At 37.4% G+C, this 24176-nt stretch overlaps 2 protein-coding genes across 5 annotated transcripts in view; one reads left to right on the top strand and one right to left on the bottom strand.

Annotated features, from left to right (window-relative positions):
* Positions 1-438: 438 nt before the first annotated feature.
* Positions 439-23724, bottom strand: LOC105230654 (transient receptor potential cation channel protein painless). 4 transcript variants are annotated; one of them, XM_049453769.1, is made up of 5 exons: positions 23372-23724; positions 4320-4427; positions 4053-4235; positions 1437-3401; positions 439-1203 (listed from the first exon to the last, which is right to left on the bottom strand). In XM_049453769.1, the coding sequence occupies exons 2-5, from the start codon at positions 4377-4379 to the stop codon at positions 619-621; spliced, it is 2793 nt and encodes a 930-aa protein (XP_049309726.1). In that variant the 5' UTR covers positions 4380-4427; positions 23372-23724; the 3' UTR covers positions 439-618. The 4 variants fall into 4 exon arrangements, with proteins under 4 accessions (XP_049309726.1, XP_049309728.1, XP_049309727.1 ...); XM_049453771.1 differs by having other exon boundaries at positions 23572-23720; XM_049453770.1 differs by lacking the exon at positions 23372-23724 and adding an exon at positions 22974-23206.
* LOC105230657 (uncharacterized) overlaps positions 16429-24176 on the top strand; it is a 93325-nt gene continuing 85577 nt past the window's right edge. The window contains exon 1 of the mRNA XM_049453765.1: positions 16429-16967. The gene's annotated coding sequence lies outside the window, so the exon portion shown is untranslated. The remainder of the gene's footprint in view (positions 16968-24176) is intronic.

Raw genomic sequence — 24176 nt, 5'->3', positions numbered from 1 at the left:
GACGGACGGACAGACAGACATCCGGATTTCAACTCTACTCGTCACCCTGATCACTTTGGTATATATAACCCTATATCTGACTCTTTTAGTTTTAGGACTTACAAACAACCGTTATGTGAACAAAACTATAATACTCTCTTTAGCAACTTTGTTGCGAGAGTATAAAAATGTTGAGTCGATTTGTTTTTGCGGGCTTTGGAATGTTAGAGAGATGTTTTGAATCAGCTTTGTACTCCCAGTGGATGTTGTAAAATCAATCGAATTGTGAGTTGCAACATTCTTGTCTTTGTTGTTGTGGACAGAATTGTTCAGTTTTTCTATCTACTAACAAAATGCTGTTTAAGTGGAATCATTTTTATCTAATGCAACGTCGGATCTCAGCACAAGGCACCGCACACTAGTTTTGCTTACATATATATACATACAATACACATTCACTTATTACTTTGGACATTTTATTTTGCATTAGAAGTTATCATAAATATTTTGATACATGCGTATTTGTTAAAAAAAAAAAATCTTGAATAAATAACCCTAAGGACACTTAAAGTTTGCACAATTATTAGAAAAGTTAATATAGCAATTACTGATAATGATATCAACTTTGAACTGGCATTTTTATTGTTCTTGACTTAATTTCTGCAGGAGCTCCGTCATCTGTGCCAATCGTTCCTCTATATTCTTCAGTCTTCTTTCCGTATTCGCTTCACGCATCTTATCTTCTTGTGATGTGTTTTTTCGTTCGATTACTGCCATAGCTAATTTTACAGTTCGACTATCCATTTCAGAGCATCTTCCGGTAATGCAGGTGCAGCAGCAGGGCAAGAATGAAACGGGTGCATCAAGCAACTTTTTCTGATGATTGGTATTTTCTTCTGACAATGGTAAAAATTGTGATTTCGAGTTGCGAACCTCATTATTCCGGGCGAAATGGTATTTCGATTCTACACTGGCATCGATGCCGACATCCCCGTTGGCCACACCGACGAGTACTTTATTGTGGTCATTTGGTAGAATGGCGATTTGCCGGCCAACAATATAATTGGAATCGAGATTCATTAAGCGGCGGCATATTGTGCGGAACGGTTCATGTTTAATGATGAAACTGGCATGTCCGGTGCGTCCAGTCAGGACTTGTTCGTAGCGTGTGAGTAGAAGAGTCCGACAAATGGAACCATTTAGTTCGGCTTGCGCTTTAATGGCCTGTGAAGAAAATAATATATGTATATAAAAGATATACTGTCCAAGTTTCATACACCAAAAATTTGAATTTTTATAGTTGTTGAATGCTTAAAAAATATTTCATATATTTTGGACCCCACTGGGTAATTTTCCGCAACATACAACAACATAGCTTAATTGGTTGTGGAGGTATGGAATTTTAAGCAGATTATCTTAGTAGGAGTTCAAATATGTATGAGGGTTCAGTTACTCACCTGTGTGTCGCTAACAGCAAGACCATTAAGCAAGTTGAAAAGCACAATTGACATGAATACCACAAACATTAAGAATATCAAATAGCTGTAGACGGTATCAAATTCAATATCCCCAGCATCGAATTCACCTGTCAACATTACAATAGTTTTGATAACCGCTGTAAATGGGTTTGCAAATTTGTTGAATTCGCCGCCATCACTTACGGCGTCGGTGCCGTTCGTGATATCGTTGACTTCCGATGATTTGCCAAACAGAATATAGAAGCACAAACTGAATGTAATTACGAATATTGAGTAAAGAGCAAAACTCTTGATAAAGCTCTTTAATACGGCACGCAGCATTAGCATGTGTGTAGAGATGGAAAGAACTGGCAATGAACCCACCAATAAGCAAAGCTCCATAGCGACGAGGAGTATCGTGAATACAGCTATTACTCTCTGGGTTTCGCGGTTATAGCTGGACTCGGTACAAGTCAGTATGGAAAATATAATAAGTGCCACTTCCATATAATTAATTGCCGAACGTAAATATTTCAATGGAGCCAAAACAAATTGTATTATTTCGCGCATAAGGAGGTAAATGATGCCAACCCATGAGAAGAGTCCGAATAACACAGTTAGAGCTTCGTATTCGCTTTCTCGAAATTTCAGTATGGTGTGTATTATAATGCTCAGGGCAAAACAGAAGTATAAGAGAAAATTAATGTAAAAGATGACAGATAAACGATGCCATTTGAGGAACAAAAAACTGGTGATAAGTGGGTGTTGTAGCAAATGGCGATGTTCTTTTGACTCAGCAATATACGCAATCGGTGGCATCTCTTCGTGGAAGTTTTGTGAGCGCAACTTCGTTGCATGACTTAAGCGCGGATGTGCAATGAGATTCTTGAAATTGACTAATATTTCAAAGTCACTATCACCAGGCTTATAACCATTTGTAGTGATACAATTATCAAAGTGTTCCTCCAACACTTCCGGGTATATTCCATCGATGGGCAAATCATTAAAGGAGCTGCGCATGCCAATGTAAGCACCATGACGTAGTAATTCTTGGATAACTAAGCGATTGCGATACTTGACGGCATAGTGAAGTGGTGTTGAGCCACTGGGATCTGTCTCATTCACATCAATGCGATCCGAATTTAGTAGAAAGGAAAGACATTTCTCGTAATTGACAAAATCGTATAATGGCTCATCGCCTAAGTGACTAATAACAGTGATTAATAATTGATCCTGTCGGCGCAACTTGAGATCATTATGTTCTAATAATATTTTTAGAGCTCGCCAATTACCAAAAATTGTGGAAATATGTATGGGTGTTTGATTATCTAAGGTGCCATTTATATTCACGTTGTAATTCAAGAGCAAATCAAATGCTTTGTGTGTACCGCGCTTTATTGTTTCTATGAATAGCTGAAGTTCGTGCTTCTCTACTTCATTCGCATTGTTATCTTTTTCCATCATTCTGGCTTTGAATTTTGGAAATTGTTGGACAAATTCCTCTTCGTTACCATTACGAAGGAGTGAAATAAGCCTATCTAAGCTTACTTCGACTGCACTCAATTTTGTTAACATTTCGGGGTAATCACGGTTCAACAATTCACGTACTTCGCCATCACGAAAGCTATCGACATCTAAATCTGGCTGGGATGTGAAAAGTTCAACAAGTTCTCGCTTAATTTGACTGTCCAACTTTTTATTTTTCAAAATATAGTTCAATGGCGTCATTTCACGGTCGTCAGGCTTGTTGGGCGAGGCGCCATATTCTAGAAGAAGTTTAATGCAAGCGAATACATCGTTCTGATTCTCTGTAGTTAATTTTTTGGCGAGTGTATTAATAGGTGTAAGTTTGGCATAGGGTCGATCTACTTGTACATCTTTATTACGCAGGAGTATATTGAGAATTTCTGGATCCAGGGAATCTGCGGCAAAACTGATTGCAGATTTCTTCCAATGTTGGTTTAACTAAAAAGTATAAAAAAATAGTTTAAACAAGTAAGGAAGGGCTAAGTTCGGATGTAAACGAACATTTTATACCTTGCAACTTGGAATGGAAGAATCTTATTCCGAGAAATTTCTTCAGGAAAATATGAGAGTTGGGGGTAGTATTGTTCCGATTTTATCTAGTTTTGCCAGTAACACATACTATTAACATGCCATGTACCAAAAATATGTGTCTTACAAAATTCAGTCGAAATCGGCCGGTCGGGTTCCGACATATGTGATTTTATGTAAAAGTGGTCATTGCCACGCCTATTAGAGTTTTATATATTATTTTAATGCTTAGTTATGACACGTGACCGGTTAATGGCGATTTGTGGGCGTGGCAGTGGTCTATCTAAGAGCTCCACCTAATTTTTTTTGCCAAGGAACATGTGTACCAAGTTTCATTAAAATATCTTCATTTTTACTCAAGTTACAGCTTGCACGAACGGACGGACAGACAGACAGTCACCCGGATTTCAACTGCCTCGTCATTTTGATTATATATATATATATATACATATATATATATAGTATACACAACCGTTAGGTGAACAAAACTATTATATGTACTATAGTTATTGTGAAAGTAACACTACCGACAATTTTTAACTTTTCCATACATTTACTTACATGATTAGGACTGCAACCATGATTCAAACATTCCTCTACAAATGCAGCGCGGCCATGCGTTTTCAGAGCTAACTCAAAGACGCTGAAATGTTTGTCATCACATCTAGTCGGGTTTGCACCTTTATCGAGAGCAATTCGAAATTCTTTTAGGTTGTTATTAGCAAAGGCGGCACCCAGCTCACTCTGAAATATACAAGTATGTGCATTAGACATCAAGTTGTAAGCCACTATTATGTTGTAAAGAGTAATCGATCATGTGACCATTACCTGTGGGTCATCCAATCCGCAATTGGTTATACTGATCGCACTGTATGGTTTATTGGACATTTTGTCAATTCGTCAATTCCCAATTGTGCTGACAAATGGTCTATCAATCTGTAATGGTAAGCGGATTTGTCACAGTGTGAACACATTTAACAGTTTTTGTAAGGTTATTTTGCTTGCATTAAATTTTGATAACAAAATAAAACATAAATGTCATTAAAGTAGGGGATTAAGTGTTCAGAAGTTTTTATGTTTATTAGCTTCCAAGCTTCACATTAATAATTTATATATATGCACGGATATATATATATACATCTATACATATATGTATATATTCTTGTATGTATGTTATGTACATAATTAAGATCTGCTCCATTTATGTTTTTGATATTTACTGATAGTTTTACTGTCGAAAATGCTTGGGGAAAATTTCTTTCAATTCAGTATGACCACATTCCATTAGCGTCGCAGTGTCATTGAGTTTAATTTGAGTTTAATTGAATAATTTAAGACGCTTACTATAATGACAACATATCATTGGTACATATGTATGTTCTATATTAGGGGGGACTCTAAAAAATAAGTTCTTGTTCACTCTAAGAAAGTCTATCGAAGTATTAGGTCTTTATTGTATCGGGTATGTCGTGTGTATCCGGAAGTTTCTCCGCCTTGTAGTTTTCTATTTTTTCTTATCACCAGATAGAAAAATTCAAAACTAGCTTCGAGCTAAGAATGCGTGTATCTGACCGTTTAAGAGATTTGGGAAATTTAAACTATGGTGTTGCATTCTGGCAGCTCACAACTTCATCGTAAAATTGGACATTTTTAATGTTATATGTATGTACATACTCAGAACGTTTTGACCTACAAGTGCAACAGTGCATACGTGTATGTGTATTTAAGTAGATTTTTAGTATAATTAAGAAATTGCTCGCAACCCTGTAAAGACTATATCAGTATATGAGCATTTATACGATGAGCGATCCAAATGCTACTCTTTCGTGTTATAGTAAAACAACCTACGTTTGTAAAACTTGTTGCTTAGTATCGTTGCTTATGTTTTGACGATCGTCGATAGGTTTGAATGCAATTAAATACAGGCACTAAATAGAGTTGTCTGATATCATGCAAAGTTAAAGTACGTGTATATGATTCTAACCACTTCCACTTCTATTCCTTTCGGCGATCTAACCCCGTTTGGATCGGTAAGCATTAATCTATGTTTGTCGTCATTAGAGCAACGCCTGAGCACCTGCTCAGGCCTTAAGACCCACAGGGAGTGGACCACGCGTTACGTGGCCCCGTGTTGTCTGCGCAATACTGCGACACAAGCCTCCACGGCTGTGCAACCTGCACACTGTTCGCGCGCCGCGCCGCCACTCAATCAGAGTGGCCAACAAAGGACCTCTACGGTCAGGAGCTCAAACAGGCAACACAGCTCCCACTCTGACTTGTCCCCCCCCCAACCTTCATCCCGCTCCAATCCTCGTGCGAGAACCAATCAGCAACTCTTGGTTCCTCGCACAGTCTGCTCCGTGTGTCAGGCTGTCATACGTCGGAACGTCGCATCAGTTAAGTGCAATTCCTGCACCGGCTGGTGCCACTTCCCGACGTGTTCCGGCCTGCGCACCACACGTGAGTGGAGTGTCACCTACGTTGCCCCATGCTGCAGGAGTCTGCCCCCGCAACTCACAACAGTGGCGTCGCCAACCAACACCCCAGTGCGACAACCGCCCCCGCGGGTTCTGCAGCTGCAACAAATACCACCAACACGTCACTCCCTCACCCCCAGGATCACCCACGGACACCCGCGACAAACCCGACTCCTTCAATTTAACTGCAACGGACTCCAGAGCAAGATCGAGGAGATAGTTGCACTTATGAATCGGGAACGTGTATCGATAGCTGCGGTCCAAGAAACCAAGCTAAACAGCCGCTCAGATCTTCTGAGTTGTGCAGGTTTCAACGTTTTACGTAAAGATCGGGAGCGAGATGGTGGTGGTGGCCTAGCCTTCATATTGCACAACACCGTGCAGTATCGTTTAATCGAAGAAGACATCGACCCCAGGGATACTACCCTAGAATGTCAGGGCATAGCTATCCGGTCAGGCGATGTCGAGCTCGAAATATTTAATATATACATCCCCCCAGTTACATGTTGCCCTACAGGATATCACCCGAATATAGGTGCGCTACTTCGTGGTGAAAACCGTATGGTACTAGGCGACTTTAACGCGCACCACGATCTTTGGCATTCCTGCCTGTCAAATGATCGTAGGGGGATGGAGCTGGCGGAACAGATTGACGATTCGACATTCTGCACAATGAATGACGAAGCCCCCACCAGAGTTATGGGCACCTGTAATAGCTCGCCGGATATTACCATTGCTAGCGGTGGCCTGATAAACAGCATAACCTGGCGACCTATGCTAACTCTTGCATCAGACCATCTGCCCATAATTATCTCTATCGAGAAGCCTCCCGATTTCGTTTCTGTGGACAACCGTACCTTCATTAACTTCAAAAAAGCTAATTGGGTCGGCTTCACAGAATTCACTGAGAGCACCTTCAACGCTCTACCCATTCCTACGGACGTATGCGTTGGCGAACGTCAATTCCGCAAGGTGATCGCAGCAGCTACTGCTCGCTTCATCCCGGCTGGAAGAATAGCGGAAATCCGCCCCAATTTCCCAGCCGAAGCAGCTGTCTTAGCTAATGAGCGCGACACCTTACGCCATGCCGATCCCGGGGATCCCCGAATAAGGGATCTCAATTTGGAGATTCGGCGAGTGGTAAATCAACATAAGCGGACGAAATGGATAGAGCACCTGAAGTCCTGTAACCTCTCCACCGGTGTGAGTAAGCTTTGGGCTACTGTCAAAGCTTTGTCTAATCCGAAGAGACATGACGACCGAGTTGAAGTTCAATTCAATGGTCATGCCTCTTCGGACCCGAAGAAGTGCGCGAGCTATTTTAGCCGGCAGTTTACACTGCACCCTTCGGTAGACAAAGCTAAGAGATGTGTTAACCGGCGGCTGCGCAAAATGCCAAACAACTGCGCGCCACTTACTTTCACCGGCGAGGAGGTTCAGAGTGTCATCACAAAAGCTAAATCATCCAAATCCATTGGCCCTGATGGAATCAACATGCTAATGCTAAAGCATCTAGGCTCGGCGGGAGTAGGTTATCTCACCAGTGTCCTCAACTTGTCACTAACCACCCTTCAAATACCCGATGTGTGGACAATCGGAAGGGTGGTGCCACTACTGAAACCTGGGAAACCCGCCAACAAAGGGGAATCTTATCGCCCGATAACTCTCCTCTCCCCAGTAGTGAAGACACTTGAGGCCCTGCTACTCCCGACTTTCACTCACCACCTGAGCCTAGCCAGCCACCAGCATGGATTCCGAAAAGTGCACAGCACCACCACAGCACTTAGCGTCATAAACACCCAGATAGTTCGTGGCCTCAACCAGAAGCCACCCTGTGAGAGAACGATCCTCGTAGCGTTGGACTTGTCAAAAGCCTTTGACACAGTCAACCACACAACGCTATTGCAGGACATAGAAAAAACAACGCTTCCTCCAGGGTTAAAGAGGTGGACCATGAACTACCTGAGTGGTCGCCAGTCATCCGTACTATTTCGAGGCGAAACATCTAGACTGAGAAGAATTAAACAGGGGGTTCCGCAGGGTGGTGTCCTCTCCCCACTACTGTTTAACTTCTATATCTCGAAACTCCCACAACCACCAGAGGGGGTCTCCATAACCTCGTACGCTGATGACTGCACGATATTGACGTCGGGCAATGGAATCGATGGCATGTGTTCGAAAGTGAACAGCTACCTCTCCGACCTTTCTCGTTTCCTCACTGCACGGAATCTCCAACTTTCCCCCACCAAATCCACAGCGACTATATTTACAAACTGGACGAAGGAGTATAGACTTGAGCTTGATATTGCAGTCGATGGCGTCAAAATTCCGACTGTCAATAACCCTAAAATTTTAGGCGTAACTTTTGATAGTCTATGCTCCTTCACTCCTCATACGACCGCGATTATTGCCAAAGTACAGAGCCGCAACAAGATCCTCAAGTCGCTAGCCGGCAGCACATGGGGAAAAGACAAAGAAACGTTGTTGGCAACTTACAAGGCAATCGGCCGGCCGGTCCTCAACTACGCAGCACCGATATGGTCGCCTGGATGCAGTGGCACGCAGATGAGGAAACTACAGACCTGCCAGAACACAGCACTCCGGACTACGACGGGATGTCTCTTGATGTCTCCCATCGAACACCTCCATAGTGAGACGCGCATGATTCCTGTAAAGGAGCATAATGAACTTCTCTCCAGGCAGTTCCTGCTGGGGTGTTTCCGTAGGAATCACCCTTGCAGCCATCTGCTTGGAGCGGAGCCGCCTCCTAGGAGCATCAAGAGGTCATTCCTCGACTACGTCGACGACGTCGTACAGTACGCCGACCGAACTTCGGACGCTACAGACTTCAGACAGGTACTGACCGCCATTCACAGTGGAGCCATTAACACCTTCACCGACTCCCTTCCCGTGAATGGCGTTCTTGGAGTCAAAGCACCACCTATTGCAGATGAAGAGCTCCAGTTGCCGCGAGAAACGCGAGTGACCCTAGCGCAACTTCGTTCTGGGTATTGTAGCAGGTTAAACTCCTACTTATCCAGAATCGACCCCGACATATCCAATATATGTCCAGCATGCAACGAGTCTCCGCATGACACTGGCCACCTCTTTGCATGCCCCACAAACCCAACTCATCTAACACCTTCCTCCCTTTGGTCCGACCCCGTCGAAACAGCGCGTTTCCTGGGCCTACCGTTAGATGACCTCGACGACAACACAGATGACCCTTACCACCCTAACGGGGATTAGCATATCCGTTTAAAACAACAACAACATCAAATTTCTATTTATTGTAAAATTGGAGAATTCGAGTTTCATGGAACTACTAAACATTTAATGAAATTTGAGTTAATTTTGTGGTAATTTTTTGTGATAATACGCTCTGATTCGGTGCGAGGCTATCTCAATGGGACAATGTAGCATTTGTGATCGGATGACCACATGAATAAATAAATTATAAAAAGGTTTACTTTCTCCAATTTCAATCACTGGAAAATGTCTTGTTGATGTTGATGTCTTGTTCTTGCTTCATAGTCATAATTATGTATATACTGTATATGAACATTCGCACATTAGTATCTGCTTGTATACGATGTTTATTTAGTATTATAGCATATATTTTTTACACATACAAGTACATATTTAAATACATAACAAATATTTATTTATGTAATTATTCTGTTAGTTGTATAAAATATTCAATGTTTAAAATGCCCTTTCGTTGAACAAAACTTAATTATAGCACCCAAAAAGGTGAGAATGATGTAAATGATAAGATACAAATGTATTTGTATGTAAATATATATATTTACATAACTTCCTATATTCTTATTAAATGAAAATGTAAATTATTCCATAATTTGTTTTACAGGCTAAATAAATAAATGGTTGCGTCACTTCGAGTGGACGGACATGGCGATGAAGCGATTTGAATTTTGGAAGGGGAACATTTAGATGCCACTTAGGCTTTGAATACTTATACCATACATCCACTTATTTGCATGCAATCTCATTGATTTTCCCAATGGATGTCTGGTTGCTATACAGATGACTGCGAAATGGATAACAATTTACAAAACGATACAAAAACGTAGCTCTTAAACATAATATACATATGTATATGTTTCCGAATGCTGTAAACCAATGGACCAATGTTTGGCTTGATAATCTACCATATTTTAATATTTACACCGTGAAAAATTGTGTGTATTCATTGCATTTAGCTAAGTTCGTCTGTCGGTATATATGCAAACTGGTTCCTCAGTTTTTGAGATATCGATCTGAAAATTTGCAAAAATATGACAAGAATGTAAAATTTTATAACAAAGGTACAATGACAGGATGACACTCAAGCCCTCATTTCACTAAGTGAAGACGGCATATATAAATACAAAATTAGAGAAGGAACATTTAACAATAATTAAAAGTAGTTTTTCGTTTTCACTTTGCGTTTGTTAGGCATCCACAGCAAGTTTGTTACTGCTGAAGTAGTGTGAAGCCCATTCTTTAGCTTCCGCTTCATACAAAGCAATTAATACAAACAAAATCCCAGATGCTAGTTTTTTGGTTGAATCAACTAAATTTCCACATAATTTCTTGTTTCAGCGTCAAGAAGTAATAACTCAGAAATATAAAAAAAAGTTGGCACATGTATTCCCGAATGATGAAAACATTTGTCTTTTGACAGTTTGCCCATTAACATAATTTCGGTCTTTCTTTAAATTTAATGTTATTGCTGTAATTATGTTTGTTATTCCTTCAGTCAACCACTTAATGAAATTCAAGTAAGCTTTGTGTTTGCTACTTAATTTTTTTAAATATTTAACCGGTAGCTATGTCTGTGTTGACTTTGTAGACTGAACCGGAGAGTCCGACAACTAAAAGAGCTGTAAACGCATTAAAATGTAAGCTGTAATAATATTTCTTTGTGCTAACGAGTGTATTAAATATTTTATCTTTTTTCAGAAAATACTCTTGTTATCACTAATAATAGGAACTATGCATCTACTAAAATTTTTAGATACAATAATACATGAGATTTGGACAACATGTTGCAATATGGTTTCCATCTCCCCTTGGGCAGTAGCGAATACTTTCATTACGTTGTTAATGAGTTATTCCAGCTCTTTTTAACTGTCTTCACTTTATCCGTCGATACGATGTACTTATATTTTAGCTCCTGTGAAAATATATAGCCTCAGAACACTACATATAAATATGTATAGAAGTAATTGTACGCCCTGCTTTAACCACAGAGCAAAAAACGTAATAAATGTTTCGCTTAATTTTTGAATATAATGAATTCTAAATTAAGTCTCGCCCACAAAAATCAAATTTATAAGTAATCAATTAGTCAGAGCGAATTGGGCGATTGCGGCAAAAAATCTAATGAAGAATATGCAAGAAGAATTCTAAATGATCATCTGAATACGAGGGGTGTTCAGAAGTGTGGTTATCGGGTTACGTTCTATCGAATTTTATTGGTAGAACTTCAAATCATATCGCAGTTCTTATTTATTTTGTTTGTGGACATAATATGCTTGATATTACGAACTTTCGGTTGAATGGTTACTGTTTTGTTCAAATAATTCTCGATTACTCTAAAGGAAAGAAAATATGGATGAGCAGCAAGTAGTTCTTGATTAAAAATAAAAACACCTTACTTTTTGAATATACCTCGTATGTGTATGTATATTTGATAACTTTTACTTAAAATCAAGTTTGAAAGGTCAGTTACGAAAAGATTCTACATAATTAAATAGTGGGCAAAATTTTGACAAAGAAGAATGGGTAAAACAAGACTGTGAAGACGATTTAAAAAAAATTTCAAGATCTCCTGTGAACGATAAGATATTTCTCACGGTTGTTATGTATCGGAGGAATAGGAATTTGCATTTCTGGTCAATTAATGGTGAGAATGTGTCACTAACACAAGACTATGCCTGGAAACCGAATAAATCAAACTAATTTGAATACGTCAATATTTTGACTACCGAGTGGTTGCTTGTGGCTCCAACTGGCGTTTGAAACTTATGCAAAGCGGGTTTAGCATTTGGAGGAGGTTCTGAGTGTCATTTCTTTACATATATAAGTATGTATATTTATGTGTTTTTTTTTTTATTACTTTAGATTTGATTGGTGTTATTGATGGTTCATTGATGTCGTGTTGAGCGGTGCTTAAAAGGTGTCTGAAACAACACTTCAAAGCGAAGCCGACACTTTTTATTTACTGGCTGATCAATTAGCTTAACAAAACGAACCAATTTGCTGTTCATATATATATATGTGCACACATGCAAATATATTAGCAATATTACCAGAAGAAAAATTTGCATAATTGTTTCAGCCTTTTCGATTATTTTTTTTCTGACAAAAATTTGTACATATTTACATATTTGTAGTAATGTTATTGTTATTTCCTTGTTTGTTGGTACAGAATACTACAAAGATCGTAAACTTAACTTAAACTTATTAAGCCCTAATGAGTCGTAGAACCTTTCTCAAAAATATTAATAATTGAACTCTCCAAACTCGCGAAATTTTAAAATTCCCGTTACGCATTTCGTATTCAATAAAGTTGTAATTCACATTTCAGAAAAATAGTACAGTTGAACTTCCCTAACTCGAATCATCATAATCCACAAAAAAACTTCGAGAGATTTCGAGTTCTGGAAGGAAATGTGTATGAATTTTGACCTCAACTCCAAAAAAGTGTTGTCAATGTTTGAGTGTTGCAGTTACTAATAAGTGGCTGGCTCGTTTTTGAAGATTGGTGTTAAATGGATACGTATGTATTTAGTTATTATTGAAAAAAGTCGTATACCAAACCCAGTCATTTTTACATTTGTTATTTAATGTTCAATGTTGAGAAACATCGTAAATTAACTGTACGTACGTAGTACATAAATTTATACATACTTATGTATGTGCACAAAAATATAATTAAATAATTTTATTATAAATTGACCACACATTAAGCTCCAAGAACTCAATAATAACACGAATAGTTGTACCAACCCCAGTAGATACTGAGGTACCAACAACCTTCACTCAGCACGAGGGCTTCTCATTTTTGGCATTTTTAATTTTTGTTAATTACTTTTCAATGTTAGTGTGAATAAACGTTTTCCATCAAAAAAAATTTACCGCTTTCTTAACTATAGAAGCGGGCGGTCAGTAGCCAGATGCTGAAGCTTGAGGCAGTTTCGTCCAATGGATTCAAGTACCACAACTTTGAAAAAAGGCAATTAGCTGTTTATAATATATAATTAAATGTACGTATGTTTGTAAGTGTTCCCCTGTCACAATTGAGTAATTTTCGTTCGTGCACAGCCAACACACCATTAATGCTCAACTGTGCGTGAGCAAGTTAAAAGTGGTGAACAGAGATCGAAGTAATCGGAAATATTTCTAGCCACATGCCACAACAGCAACTGCAAATATATGTACATACATATGTATGCATGTATGTATGTAGATATAAATTGTTCTAACTCAGTTATTAATGGTTCGTCTTGAAAAAATCTGACCATTTTCTCGCCAAATTGATCACGTCTATAATTGTTGGCAAGTATTATGATAAACTGTGACTCGTTTTTGGTGAGCATAAAATATGATTTTTTGGTTTCGCTTTTAACACCATTTATGTGTTTATTTATTGGTTGGGTATAACCATTACTGTTTTCCATTCGTTATTTTACAATTTTGAGATCGTCCATTTACAATTCTGTGCCTATAGTATGTAAGTTTGTACATACATGCGTATGAGTGCAAGCTTGCATAGAGCGAATACAATTGCCGGCTTTGAAAAGGCAGGGAAGATTTTTAGCGACGTTAAAAGTTAATTGGAGTAAATTAGGCACTAATTGCAAGAAATTTATTTTAGTGCTGACAAATTAACACAGACACAAATGTCGGATCAAACGCTGTCAGTTCCTACCTACGAGTCTTATACAAATACTTATATAAAATGTACCATATGATACTGCAATGAAAATTTATATCAGGGACAAAGGGATACACACCTCTCATGTCATTGGAAGTTGATAGCGTAATCACGTACTCGACTTTGGAAATTGTCTTTTAGCAACTGGAAATACCGAAAGGGCCAAATTATTCCTGCTAAGATATTCAATATATATATATTATAGTATGTTAAACTTTAATCGTAAACCGATTTCGTTGAATGTTGTAAATGCCCAAAACTTTGGGTTTTCGATTCGATCTGGCAATGAATTAAAATGTTAGAAAGGTGCGAATTTTGAACCGATATCGTAATTGAATAAGTTGCTTACTCTTTTATCATTGTCTGATATATACGATATCATAGCAGACTTGATATGTAGATACTCCCTTTGAATGAAGGGCTTCTGAAATGAATATTTATTCACTAATATATCAGATATATTGCAAAGTTGAGTTAAGGGTATGTATGTATATATACATTCATACATATGTATATTTTTCCATATCTATTCCTTTCCTTCTATTAAATATATAACTTTTTTGCTTGGCAGAATGTTGTTTGGTACCAACATTTGATGAAATAAATTTGTGATTGTTCTACTGATAGGTTAGCTATTAAGGTTGATTCCTTAGATGGAGTTTTGATTTCAGCTTGCTTGCCTGGTTGCTAAATGTTCCAAGTTCCAAAATGCTTTAGCATTGCAAAATTGATACACTATTCCAATTTTGTTATTGGAAATCCTAACCGGCATCCTAATCAATTTAGAAACGAAAATAAATATTCTCATAACCTAAAAAATGTTTAATAACACATAAAAGCTAGGCAACTATAACAATAAAGCTGGTGGGCTGGGCTATGTAGCTAATGACGGTATCTGAAAACGCACTAATATTAGCGAGTAATTTTGGTTAAATACTGTTGGAAACTATAAACACATTGCTGAGCAATTAACTTCCACATAGGAACGGATGTCACGTGCGATCATTACCTCATTGACAAATGGACACAGCCATATAAAATATATGCGCATGAATACTCGACACAATTACTTGTATAAAATAGAGACATGCAATGTAAAAATAAAACCGTACACATCGTGCTAAAGAACTGACCGATCATTTGTAGTATTTGTTTTTGTACTTATGTAAGCAATGTGGTAATTAGTTTGATAGTACGATTTAAATGATTCGTCGGATATGGACATCACCATAATTCTTTTGGTAGCCTATTCGCTGTGAAACGAAAAAATAAGAGAGAGAGAGAGAGAAAAGCATATCACATATTACTATATACATCAAGACAAAAAAGCACCCGGAATTGTAATTTAATTCTTCGGGTAAATGAAAATTATTTTGCTAAGTTGGTAGGACTGTCCTCAATTACTATGCCAAATATGAATGCGATCTGTCAACCAGTTTGTTTACAGAAGCTGCTTAAGTCGGTACCCCCAGTAGTGCGTTGCAATTTTTTCAATGGATAAAAATATCGTAAAACAAATTTGTCTCAAATTTTGTATTTCTAACCAAATTTTGTGAACGGCATCGTTGCGAATGTTGGAAAAGACTGACGGTGATCCAGTTTTATCAAAAACAACCTTACGAGTGGTACAAAGCCTTCAAAGACTGTCGAGAGATTGTTGAAGACATGTCATGTTCTGGGCAATCTTCGGCCTCTTCGACTGATGAAAATATTAAAAAGGTGAAGAATATGGTGCTTGAAAATCATCAGGTAAGTGTTTGAGATATAGCAAGAGAGCTCGACATCCCTCGCGAGTCCGTTCGAATGATTTTGGTGGATATTTTGTGTATGAAACGCGTTTTTTGCTCGACTCGACTAGTTTGCGTTTTATTTTGAATTTCTGCGTACTTTTTTGTCACAATGTATATAAAAGCTTTATAAACTTTCGCTGCCGCCAACTGTGCTCACTGTATATTGTATATTGTATATAGTAAACCCCAATTTGCAATTGAAGATGAGCGAACATGGTGAACGTAGAGTGATTTTTTTGTATATAAAGTTCATATACGAGTATTATATATATACGAGTAAAATATAGAGTAATGAATACATCCGAGCTTGACTTTCGTATATTGAAATGATGATACGCCGGTCTAACTCGAAAAATACATACATACATACATGTTTTATAAAAAGACTGCGACCATTCTTTAAAATTAAAATATTCAAAATAGTACTAGCTTTTAGACCTTACTTTGAAAGGACAAGTCCTGAGGCACTCCTTAGGAATGTGATTGCCGGTTTATTGTGTACACCGACGAATGGCATTCATATTGTTTTATTTAGTTAGATCTCTTTTTTTCAAGTAAGATGGGGAATTCCTTTGCTGTGACAGCATCCTAAGACCACCAAATGGAACTCACTATAAATCATCTGATTGAGTGCATGACAAACCTGCTTTATATCGGTTAGAATGTGAGAGAACAGTATAATTAGTTAAGTCGAACTACTATTAAGATCGATCTACACTGAATGTGCATCACTGTAAATTATAGTTGTTAATCAAGTGAGTGCAACATTGAACTGGAATTAAAATATCGTGTTTGTGGCATACGCTATGACCGCAAATTTGCATTTAGCACAGAGGTCAACAAAAAAAATTGTAATTTAAGTAAAAGTTTCAAGAATACTGGAGCCTCTTTAAAATCAGGATTTATCGAAAATTCTCGAATAACACTTCGTTTAGGGAGCGTTCGTTCACTCTAAATACTGGCTCAAGTGCAGTCATCCGGTTGTGCAATGTCAGTAAGTATGTAGTCGCTTTGTCATTTCAATCTAGACGTATTCGCAAGTAGAACTGCGGTTTTGTGAAACTATACGCCATAATGACATACGTACATACATTCGCAAGTACAGATAGGAGTAGAATATGTAAAATAGACTACTCTGTAAAGAGTAACACGAACTAAACGCGGTGTAGCACGCGGATGCTTAGCTTTGCTCTAGTAAACCTTTTGAAACCATTTAGTGAAACGAATGAATGTTTTTTCACTAAAGAATCTCGTTTGCAGACAGGTAAGATATAATGTGAAATATATCTCATATATACAAAAGCAAAACATACGTTTGTACTCTGTACGCGTTATAAATTTTATGAGGAGGAAGCGTTTTGAGGCAAAAGTTTTTATACTCTTGCAGAATGTTGCTACAGAGTATAATAGTACGCCTAACGGTTGTACGTATAACATAAAACTAAGCGAGATATGTTATATAGAGTTATATACGTATGTATACTTATATATGTATTATATAAACGATCAGGATAAGAGACGAGCTGACTTTCGGGGTGACGGTCCGTCCGTCCGTGCAAACTGTAACTTGAGTAAAAATTGAGATATCTTGATGATATTCGTAGATAAACGTAATCTGACCACTGCCACGCTACACAACCGAAATAACCGTCATTAACCGAAAATCAATAAAATGCCATGACAAAGCACTAAAATTCGATTTAGAGCTTTAATTTGGCACAGCGGATTGCAGTAGTAAGATTCACCTGTGGGCCAAAAATTTTGAATAAGTGAGCGAAATCTAACTATATCCACGCCTAATTCCCATGCAACACAATTTTAAGTTCCATTTGATTTTTTCCTTTCGAGTGAATAACTCAATAAGCAATTAATATAACGGGATAAACTTTGCACGATTAATGCCTTTAGAGTATGCCACCTTCTGGTGAAAAATTGTCCAAATCGAACGAAAACTGTTTAAACCCCTAGGTACCGAATACGTGGACCTCAGTTTCTATATTTGACCTTTGACTGGAAATATCGGTCAATGTACGGGATATCCTTACAATTGAAATTCAGAGAGAATCCTTTCCTCACAATGATATGTCTGTAAGCCCCCATATACCTAAAACAAAGAATTTCGAACTTTCGAATGACTATACCGCAAATATCGGCCAATATGTGAGTTTCCTCAATGAGATTGAGAGAGCGTGTCTTTCTTATTACATTGTATCTTTGTGCCTAAAATAGATAAAATTGTTCGAAAACTTGACCAAGCCCCCATATAACAAAAATATAACAAACATTGTTAATGGTATGCGAGGTACCTTAATGAATCTCAGGCAAGTTGCAAGATTATAAAATGGTCGGTCCCACCCGAACTTTGCTCTTCTTTACTTTTTTCCTCTGATTCTTATACCACGTAGCCTTCGATGAGAAGAATTGCATTATCTCAACAGGCCAGGAAGAATATCCATTATTTTATCTTTTATTCATTACATCCAGACATTGAAATGTGTTCTCTGTTTTAGTAGTATTTCTTTACTAGAGACCCGTTAATTCCCGAAATTTGCCAGAAAATATCGAGCCAAATATAAAATCAGTTCTAACTTTACTTTTATTAAACTTTTGAATTAACCGTTCGACCTGGAGATAGATGCATATATGAAAATATACACCTACTTAACTATATGTATGTATGTATGTACTATAATAAAAACCAAAATTTTTAAGTAAAAAATTAATAAATTCTCAATCAAAGTGCCAGGCAATAAAACAAAGCATTTTTAAAAGTTGAGATATCATTTTTACTCGCTGATAATAAATTCTAAGTTTTAATATTTTGACAAATTTTATGTCCAAGACGTGATTCACCATAGACAAACCCTACCTTGAGTTATGCACTCTTCTACACCGCTTGCCAGTCTATTTCAAGTTGAATAAAAAACGTAGCGTAACATCAAATCATGAAGCCACTTTTTGACAGTAGTGTGGGAAAATGCAAATGAAGCCCACACTAAGCACGTAGGTGAGCTGCTTGTCGCACTGTCGATTTAATTGTTTGACCCATTTATGTATGTACGATGTGTATATGCTTCCCATCTCATGAAATGACCACGAATTATTTAAGTTGAAATTATTATTTTCTTTTTCTATTCCCATCGTTATAGCCTCACCCACATATAAAGTTAAGTATGTTTTGTTGTTGTACTTAAGGAATTTCATACGTAGTGTTTTTTGTTTTATTATTTGTCGTGGGGTAGAGTATTTTTGTTTTTTAATATGACTATTGTGTTGAAGACGCAGTTATCATTGAAAATGAACAGAATAAAACAAAAGGCTATGTACAGAAGATTTAATGAATATTTAATATTTGCATACTCCATAGTTCGGCTGGTGCTTGGTCTCTCTGAACTGTTGATTCTCGCTACTTTTGGTATGCTCATCTCATGCCTTGTTTGCCTTTTAATTATTCTTGTTTGGCCAAAAAATAATGTTGGTGTTTGTTTTAGATGGCTAAAACGCTGAATCGGTTTCATTCAGTAGCTGAACACACATGCACGTGTGTAAGTGTGTTGTCTTATGTATATAGCGGGTATAAGTACCAAATAGCTTACTGCGTTTCCGTGACCAATAGTACTATATGCAATGAGTATGTGTTTATCCATATTTATAATTAAAAAATATCTTTGTAATATAGCCGAAATCCGTTGAAACAAATTTTACTAGCCTAAAGTATAGGAGTAGCCGTTTTTGAGAGGCTGTTCACACTAAATGAAAAGGTATTTTCTCTGGGTTTTCGAAGTTGTACGCCAAATCGAAATATTTGCCAATACCTAGCCGCGTGTGCACTGTTATTATACACAAATATAAATATCCACTTTATTTATTGAGTGTTTTATAATTATTAATTCCATAGGCCGCTCACATACCTAATCGCCTAGAGACTCCTCCCATATTTGTGAATGTATCTACATTTTTACATCTAGACTATTTGCGAACGAATTATTGCCATCATTGCCAATACGAACACAGGTAATATGTATGAAAAGTGTGTATCAATTAAGCACGATTGTGGATATGAGTACATACATATGTATGTATACATATGTATATGTACATACATACATACTCGGACAATATTAACTTCATCTACAGTCATTTCACACCTCCACTGTTTTTTATTTTATTTTTATTTAGTATTTCGGGGTATTAGATTCATTTCTGATGCGTCATGATTTCCTGCGGTTTACAAAAACAGATTAAATGGTAGCCATTTTGTTTTTACTAACATTAATGTATATTTATATAGCGCAACGTCCATCCAATCCGCTAGCGGGCACAACTCATGTATGTGTGTGTGATTTGTATATATTATCAAATAACTGCTTGAAAGCTTAAGACGCCAAACGAGTGAATGCTGACTGAGCTTTTTCGCACAACGGCCAAATTTCAAATATCAAACAAACAAACGATATATGTATACAAAACAAAATTGTGGACCAGTTTGGTAACATAAAAATGCAAAAGCAAACACAAGAACATACTATACAAACAAGAAGTGAAAGCAAACATTTAAGGATAATTCTAATGGCAGTTGCTTATAGCAAAAAGTCAATTATATTATTACAAGTATTGCCATGGTATGTACTTGTATGTTGTCCAAAGTCAATTTGGACAAACAAGCGCAAAAAATTGAGTGCGGTTGCTCGTTCGCTCATGGATAATAAACTTGGGCTCATAGAAAATAATTAGCCGATGCACACACAATCCTCTTGGACGTTTCGCTTTTAATTCCTTACACATTTATGTACATATGTAAGTCAGAGAGTTGATCTTTTGAAAAATTTTTCTCAGCAACGGAGTCTCTGTTTTATATAAGCAGGTGTGAATACCTTCACTTAGTCAATTGTTTTCTTCATCCTCAATATTGTATACTGTATACATATGTACATACATACTTATGTATGTATGTGCGGTTTATGTACATTGGTACGAGTATACGTAAGTACACCCACACTTAAGAATATAAAGGCGCAAGTATTGGCATTCAAATTTATATTCTTCATTGTTTATAAAGCATAAAAGTTCAATCGTTGAAAATTTATTAACTTTGTTTCGGCTGGCGATAGGTGGCAGCAACATTTGTGTGCAGCGAATGATTTGTTGTTAGTGCATGTTATCGAAAAATTTGAAAATTCAGCGAAACACATTACTTGTGTTGTTTACAAATACAAACATACTATACACACTTGTTTGTTAAGCTCTATGAAAGCGCCACTGGATTACTTTAGATTTTTCTTTCGTTTTTGTTTATTCTCAAAACAAAGTACGCAGAAAGAACATAATTAAATTTGTAGAAAAAGAGGAACAGTTCATGTCGGTACAGCTACAAAGCGTTAAACTTTAATTAAATATACAAGAAGAGACGCACTTTGGCTGATGTGGCAGACAGGGGGAGGTGTGTGCAAGTGCTTGTCTGGGCTGATCAGCATCAAAACTCAGCTCGTTAGCCAATTAACCTAACCCCAAGTTTTTTTTACATATTTACAGCAAAGCCATATGCATGTTACGTTAAAAGTCACAAAGTTCGACCGTCTGACCAATGCATTCGTGAGGTTTGGAATGTTTCAATACACAATTCTATGCGAATAACGTCTGGTGAATGACGAGACTAATGTACATATATATGTAACGGGTGATTTTTTTGAGGTTAGGATTTTCATGCATTAGTATTTGACAGATCACGTGGGATTTCAGACATGGTGTCAAAGAGAAAGATGCTCAGTATGCTTTGACATTTCATCATGAATAGACTTACTAACGAGCAACGCTTGCAAATCATTGAATTTTATTACCAAAATCAGTGTTCGGTTCGAAATGTGTTTATCGACAAATTTTGTTCAGCGATGAGGCTCATTTCTGGTTGAATGGCTACGTAAATAAGCAAAATTGCCGCATTTGGGGTGAAGAGCAACCAGAAGCCGTTCAAGAACTGCCCATGCATCCCGAAAAATGCACTGTTTGGTGTGGTTTGTACGCTGGTGGAATCATTGGACCGTATTTTTTCAAAGATGCTGTTGGACGCAACGTTACGGTGAATGGCGATCGCTATCGTTCGATGCTAACAAACTTTTTGTTGCCAAAAATGGAAGAACTGAACTTGGTTGACATGTGGTTTCAACAAGATGGCGCTACATGCCACACAGCTCGCGATTCTATGGCCATTTTGAGGGAAAACTTCGGACAACAATTCATCTCAAGAAATGGACCCGTAAGTTGGCCACCAAGATCATGCGATTTAACGCCTTTAGACTATTTTTTGTGGGGCTACGTCAAGTCTAAAGTCTACAGAAATAAGCCAGCAACTATTCCAGCTTTGGAAGACAACATTTCCGAAGAAATTCGGGCTATTCCGGCCGAAATGCTCGAAAAAGTTGCCCAAAATTGGACTTTCCGAATGGACCACCTAAGACGCAGCCGCGGTCAACATTTAAATGAAATTATCTTCAAAAAGTAAATGTCATGAACCAATCTAACGTTTCAAATAAAGAACCGATGAGATTTTGCAAATTTTATGCGTTTTTTTTTTTTAAAAAAAGTTATCAAGCTCTTAAAAAATCACCCTTTATATGGTAGTTGGCGATCCACATGAGTACATTCCTTATTTTTATCCATTTGTGTTTATATTCAGCACTGTTTCAACCTGTTCAGTGCTGCACGCCCACAGGCGATTGCCACTCCATATTTGATAAATACGCGCATTTGTATGAGTATACACATATGTTTGAGTACGGTTTATATGCATGTATATCGGTGTTTTTTTATTGAAATAAATTTCATAGAATTGAAAACAAAAGTGGGCCTCGTAGCCACTTATTTACATATTTACATGTACGTTTACTTTTCTATACATATGTATGTGACATCATCTGAATAAAGTGCATAGCGCAACCGCGTTTTACATATACATATACACATAGGTTAAATTTGAGTTTGCAAAAACTGAACAACAATAATAAATATACGTTTCAGAAATGAAAAGCGACTTTTTCTATGGGGCATAGCTGGAATAAATTCTTTACCAAAGGTAGCGTGACCGAATAAGACGCAAAATCCAATAGATCTTCTGTGGTATCGGTTAAAACCCCTTCACTTTCACATCCATACCGAATGTTACTGGGTCGGGTCTCGAAGAATTTAAGACAACGTATTTATGAAACCACAACCAGTGAATTGTTATTTCAAAATATTAAAACTTTCTTTCAAGTGTTGCGCTGATTAATGATACCTGCATGCTGTGTTGCTTTTGTTTATTGGCAGCACCGCAAAAAAGTTCGCTCTGACTGGATGACGCTATTAAAATTGCTTTGTAATGTTATGATTGTTGTTGTAATACAACTATATAGCATTTTTGCAAAACAGGTATTTGCAGTTTGCTGCAGTTGTCAGTCCAGCAATATCAATGCAACAACAATAAAGCTGTTGACTCAAAGAGTTGCTGCTGGATCGTCTGTCCAGTGATGAATCAGCGGGGAAGGTTACTTATACCTATAAATATGTATAAGTATATAAATCTTCAATACCACATTTACTGCATTTATTTTATAAATGCAACATTATTTCAAATATTAATTTTCATTTACAGATGTATGTAGGATTTACTTAATTTTTCTATTCATTACTAACTTTTTAAGTAACCTGATGTCGTGCTAATTATGTCAGTTTACTTATAACTGTTCTGTTTTTTTTTTTTGTTTTAATTTCCTTGTGGTTGCAATTTTGCAACAATGAGTGCACATTCAATTCAATTTAACCGAAAGGCTCTGCCGAGTCTTTGCTTTTTATAGAGGCATAGCGCTGTGTGCTTTCTTTTTTATACAACTCACTCGCGTTTTTAAGTTCTTCAATTAAGCTTAGTTTCAATCACAACTACTACAACACAACCGTATAACAGCGACCACTTCGTCTATCCGCTTCCGCGAACGCTTTCCTACTACCGATCCGCAATGTACAAACTCAGAACACCAACTAAATGCTTCGCGCCACAGATGTTGATCGCGAGTCGTTGGATTCGATTGGTGACGGAAGTTGTGGCGCTGTTGTACCGTTTTACGATACAATATATACAGATGAGAGTACAAATTTAACTATCGTAATAAAACCAAATGATCGTTAGTAGGGTCTCCATGATAATGACTTGCTTTTGTCATCAGATTTGCTTATAAGTTCAATTTGTATTTTTTCGGTATTGGGTAAATACACATACCCCAAAAAAGGACTTCCAAACGAATCAAAATTTCCACAATTAGAAACCAAGATACGGCTTTGACCTCATATAGCGTTTACATTGAAATATCGGACAACTGCCATGTAAACAAAGCAATCGGAATCGAGTATTTGTATGGACAATTTTTTCACTTGATGAGATATCGCCACGATATTGGCAAGGATTGTCCAAGGCAAGAAAACAATCTGCTAAGGAAGTCTTTAG

Source organism: Bactrocera dorsalis, chromosome 3 (genome assembly GCF_023373825.1).
Source record: "Bactrocera dorsalis isolate Fly_Bdor chromosome 3, ASM2337382v1, whole genome shotgun sequence".
Lineage (NCBI taxonomy): Eukaryota > Metazoa > Arthropoda > Insecta > Diptera > Tephritidae > Bactrocera > Bactrocera dorsalis.
Note: the sequence above shows the minus strand (reverse complement) of the source record. Positions and strands in the feature narration are given on the sequence as shown.

What these genes read in the sequence shown, in the direction of transcription:
- LOC105230654 (XM_049453769.1), bottom strand. Translation starts at nt 4,379, where the DNA reads ATGTCCAATAAACCATACAGTGCGATCAGTATAACCAATTGCGGATTG. An exon ending in ATGGTTGCAGTCCTAATCAT is followed by an intron (nt 3,402 to 4,052) that starts GTAAGTAAATGT and finishes TATACTTTTTAG; the next exon opens with TTAAACCAACATTGGAAGAA. An exon ending in TTGCTGTTAGCGACACACAG is followed by an intron (nt 1,204 to 1,436) that starts GTGAGTAACTGA and finishes TTTTCTTCACAG; the next exon opens with GCCATTAAAGCGCAAGCCGA.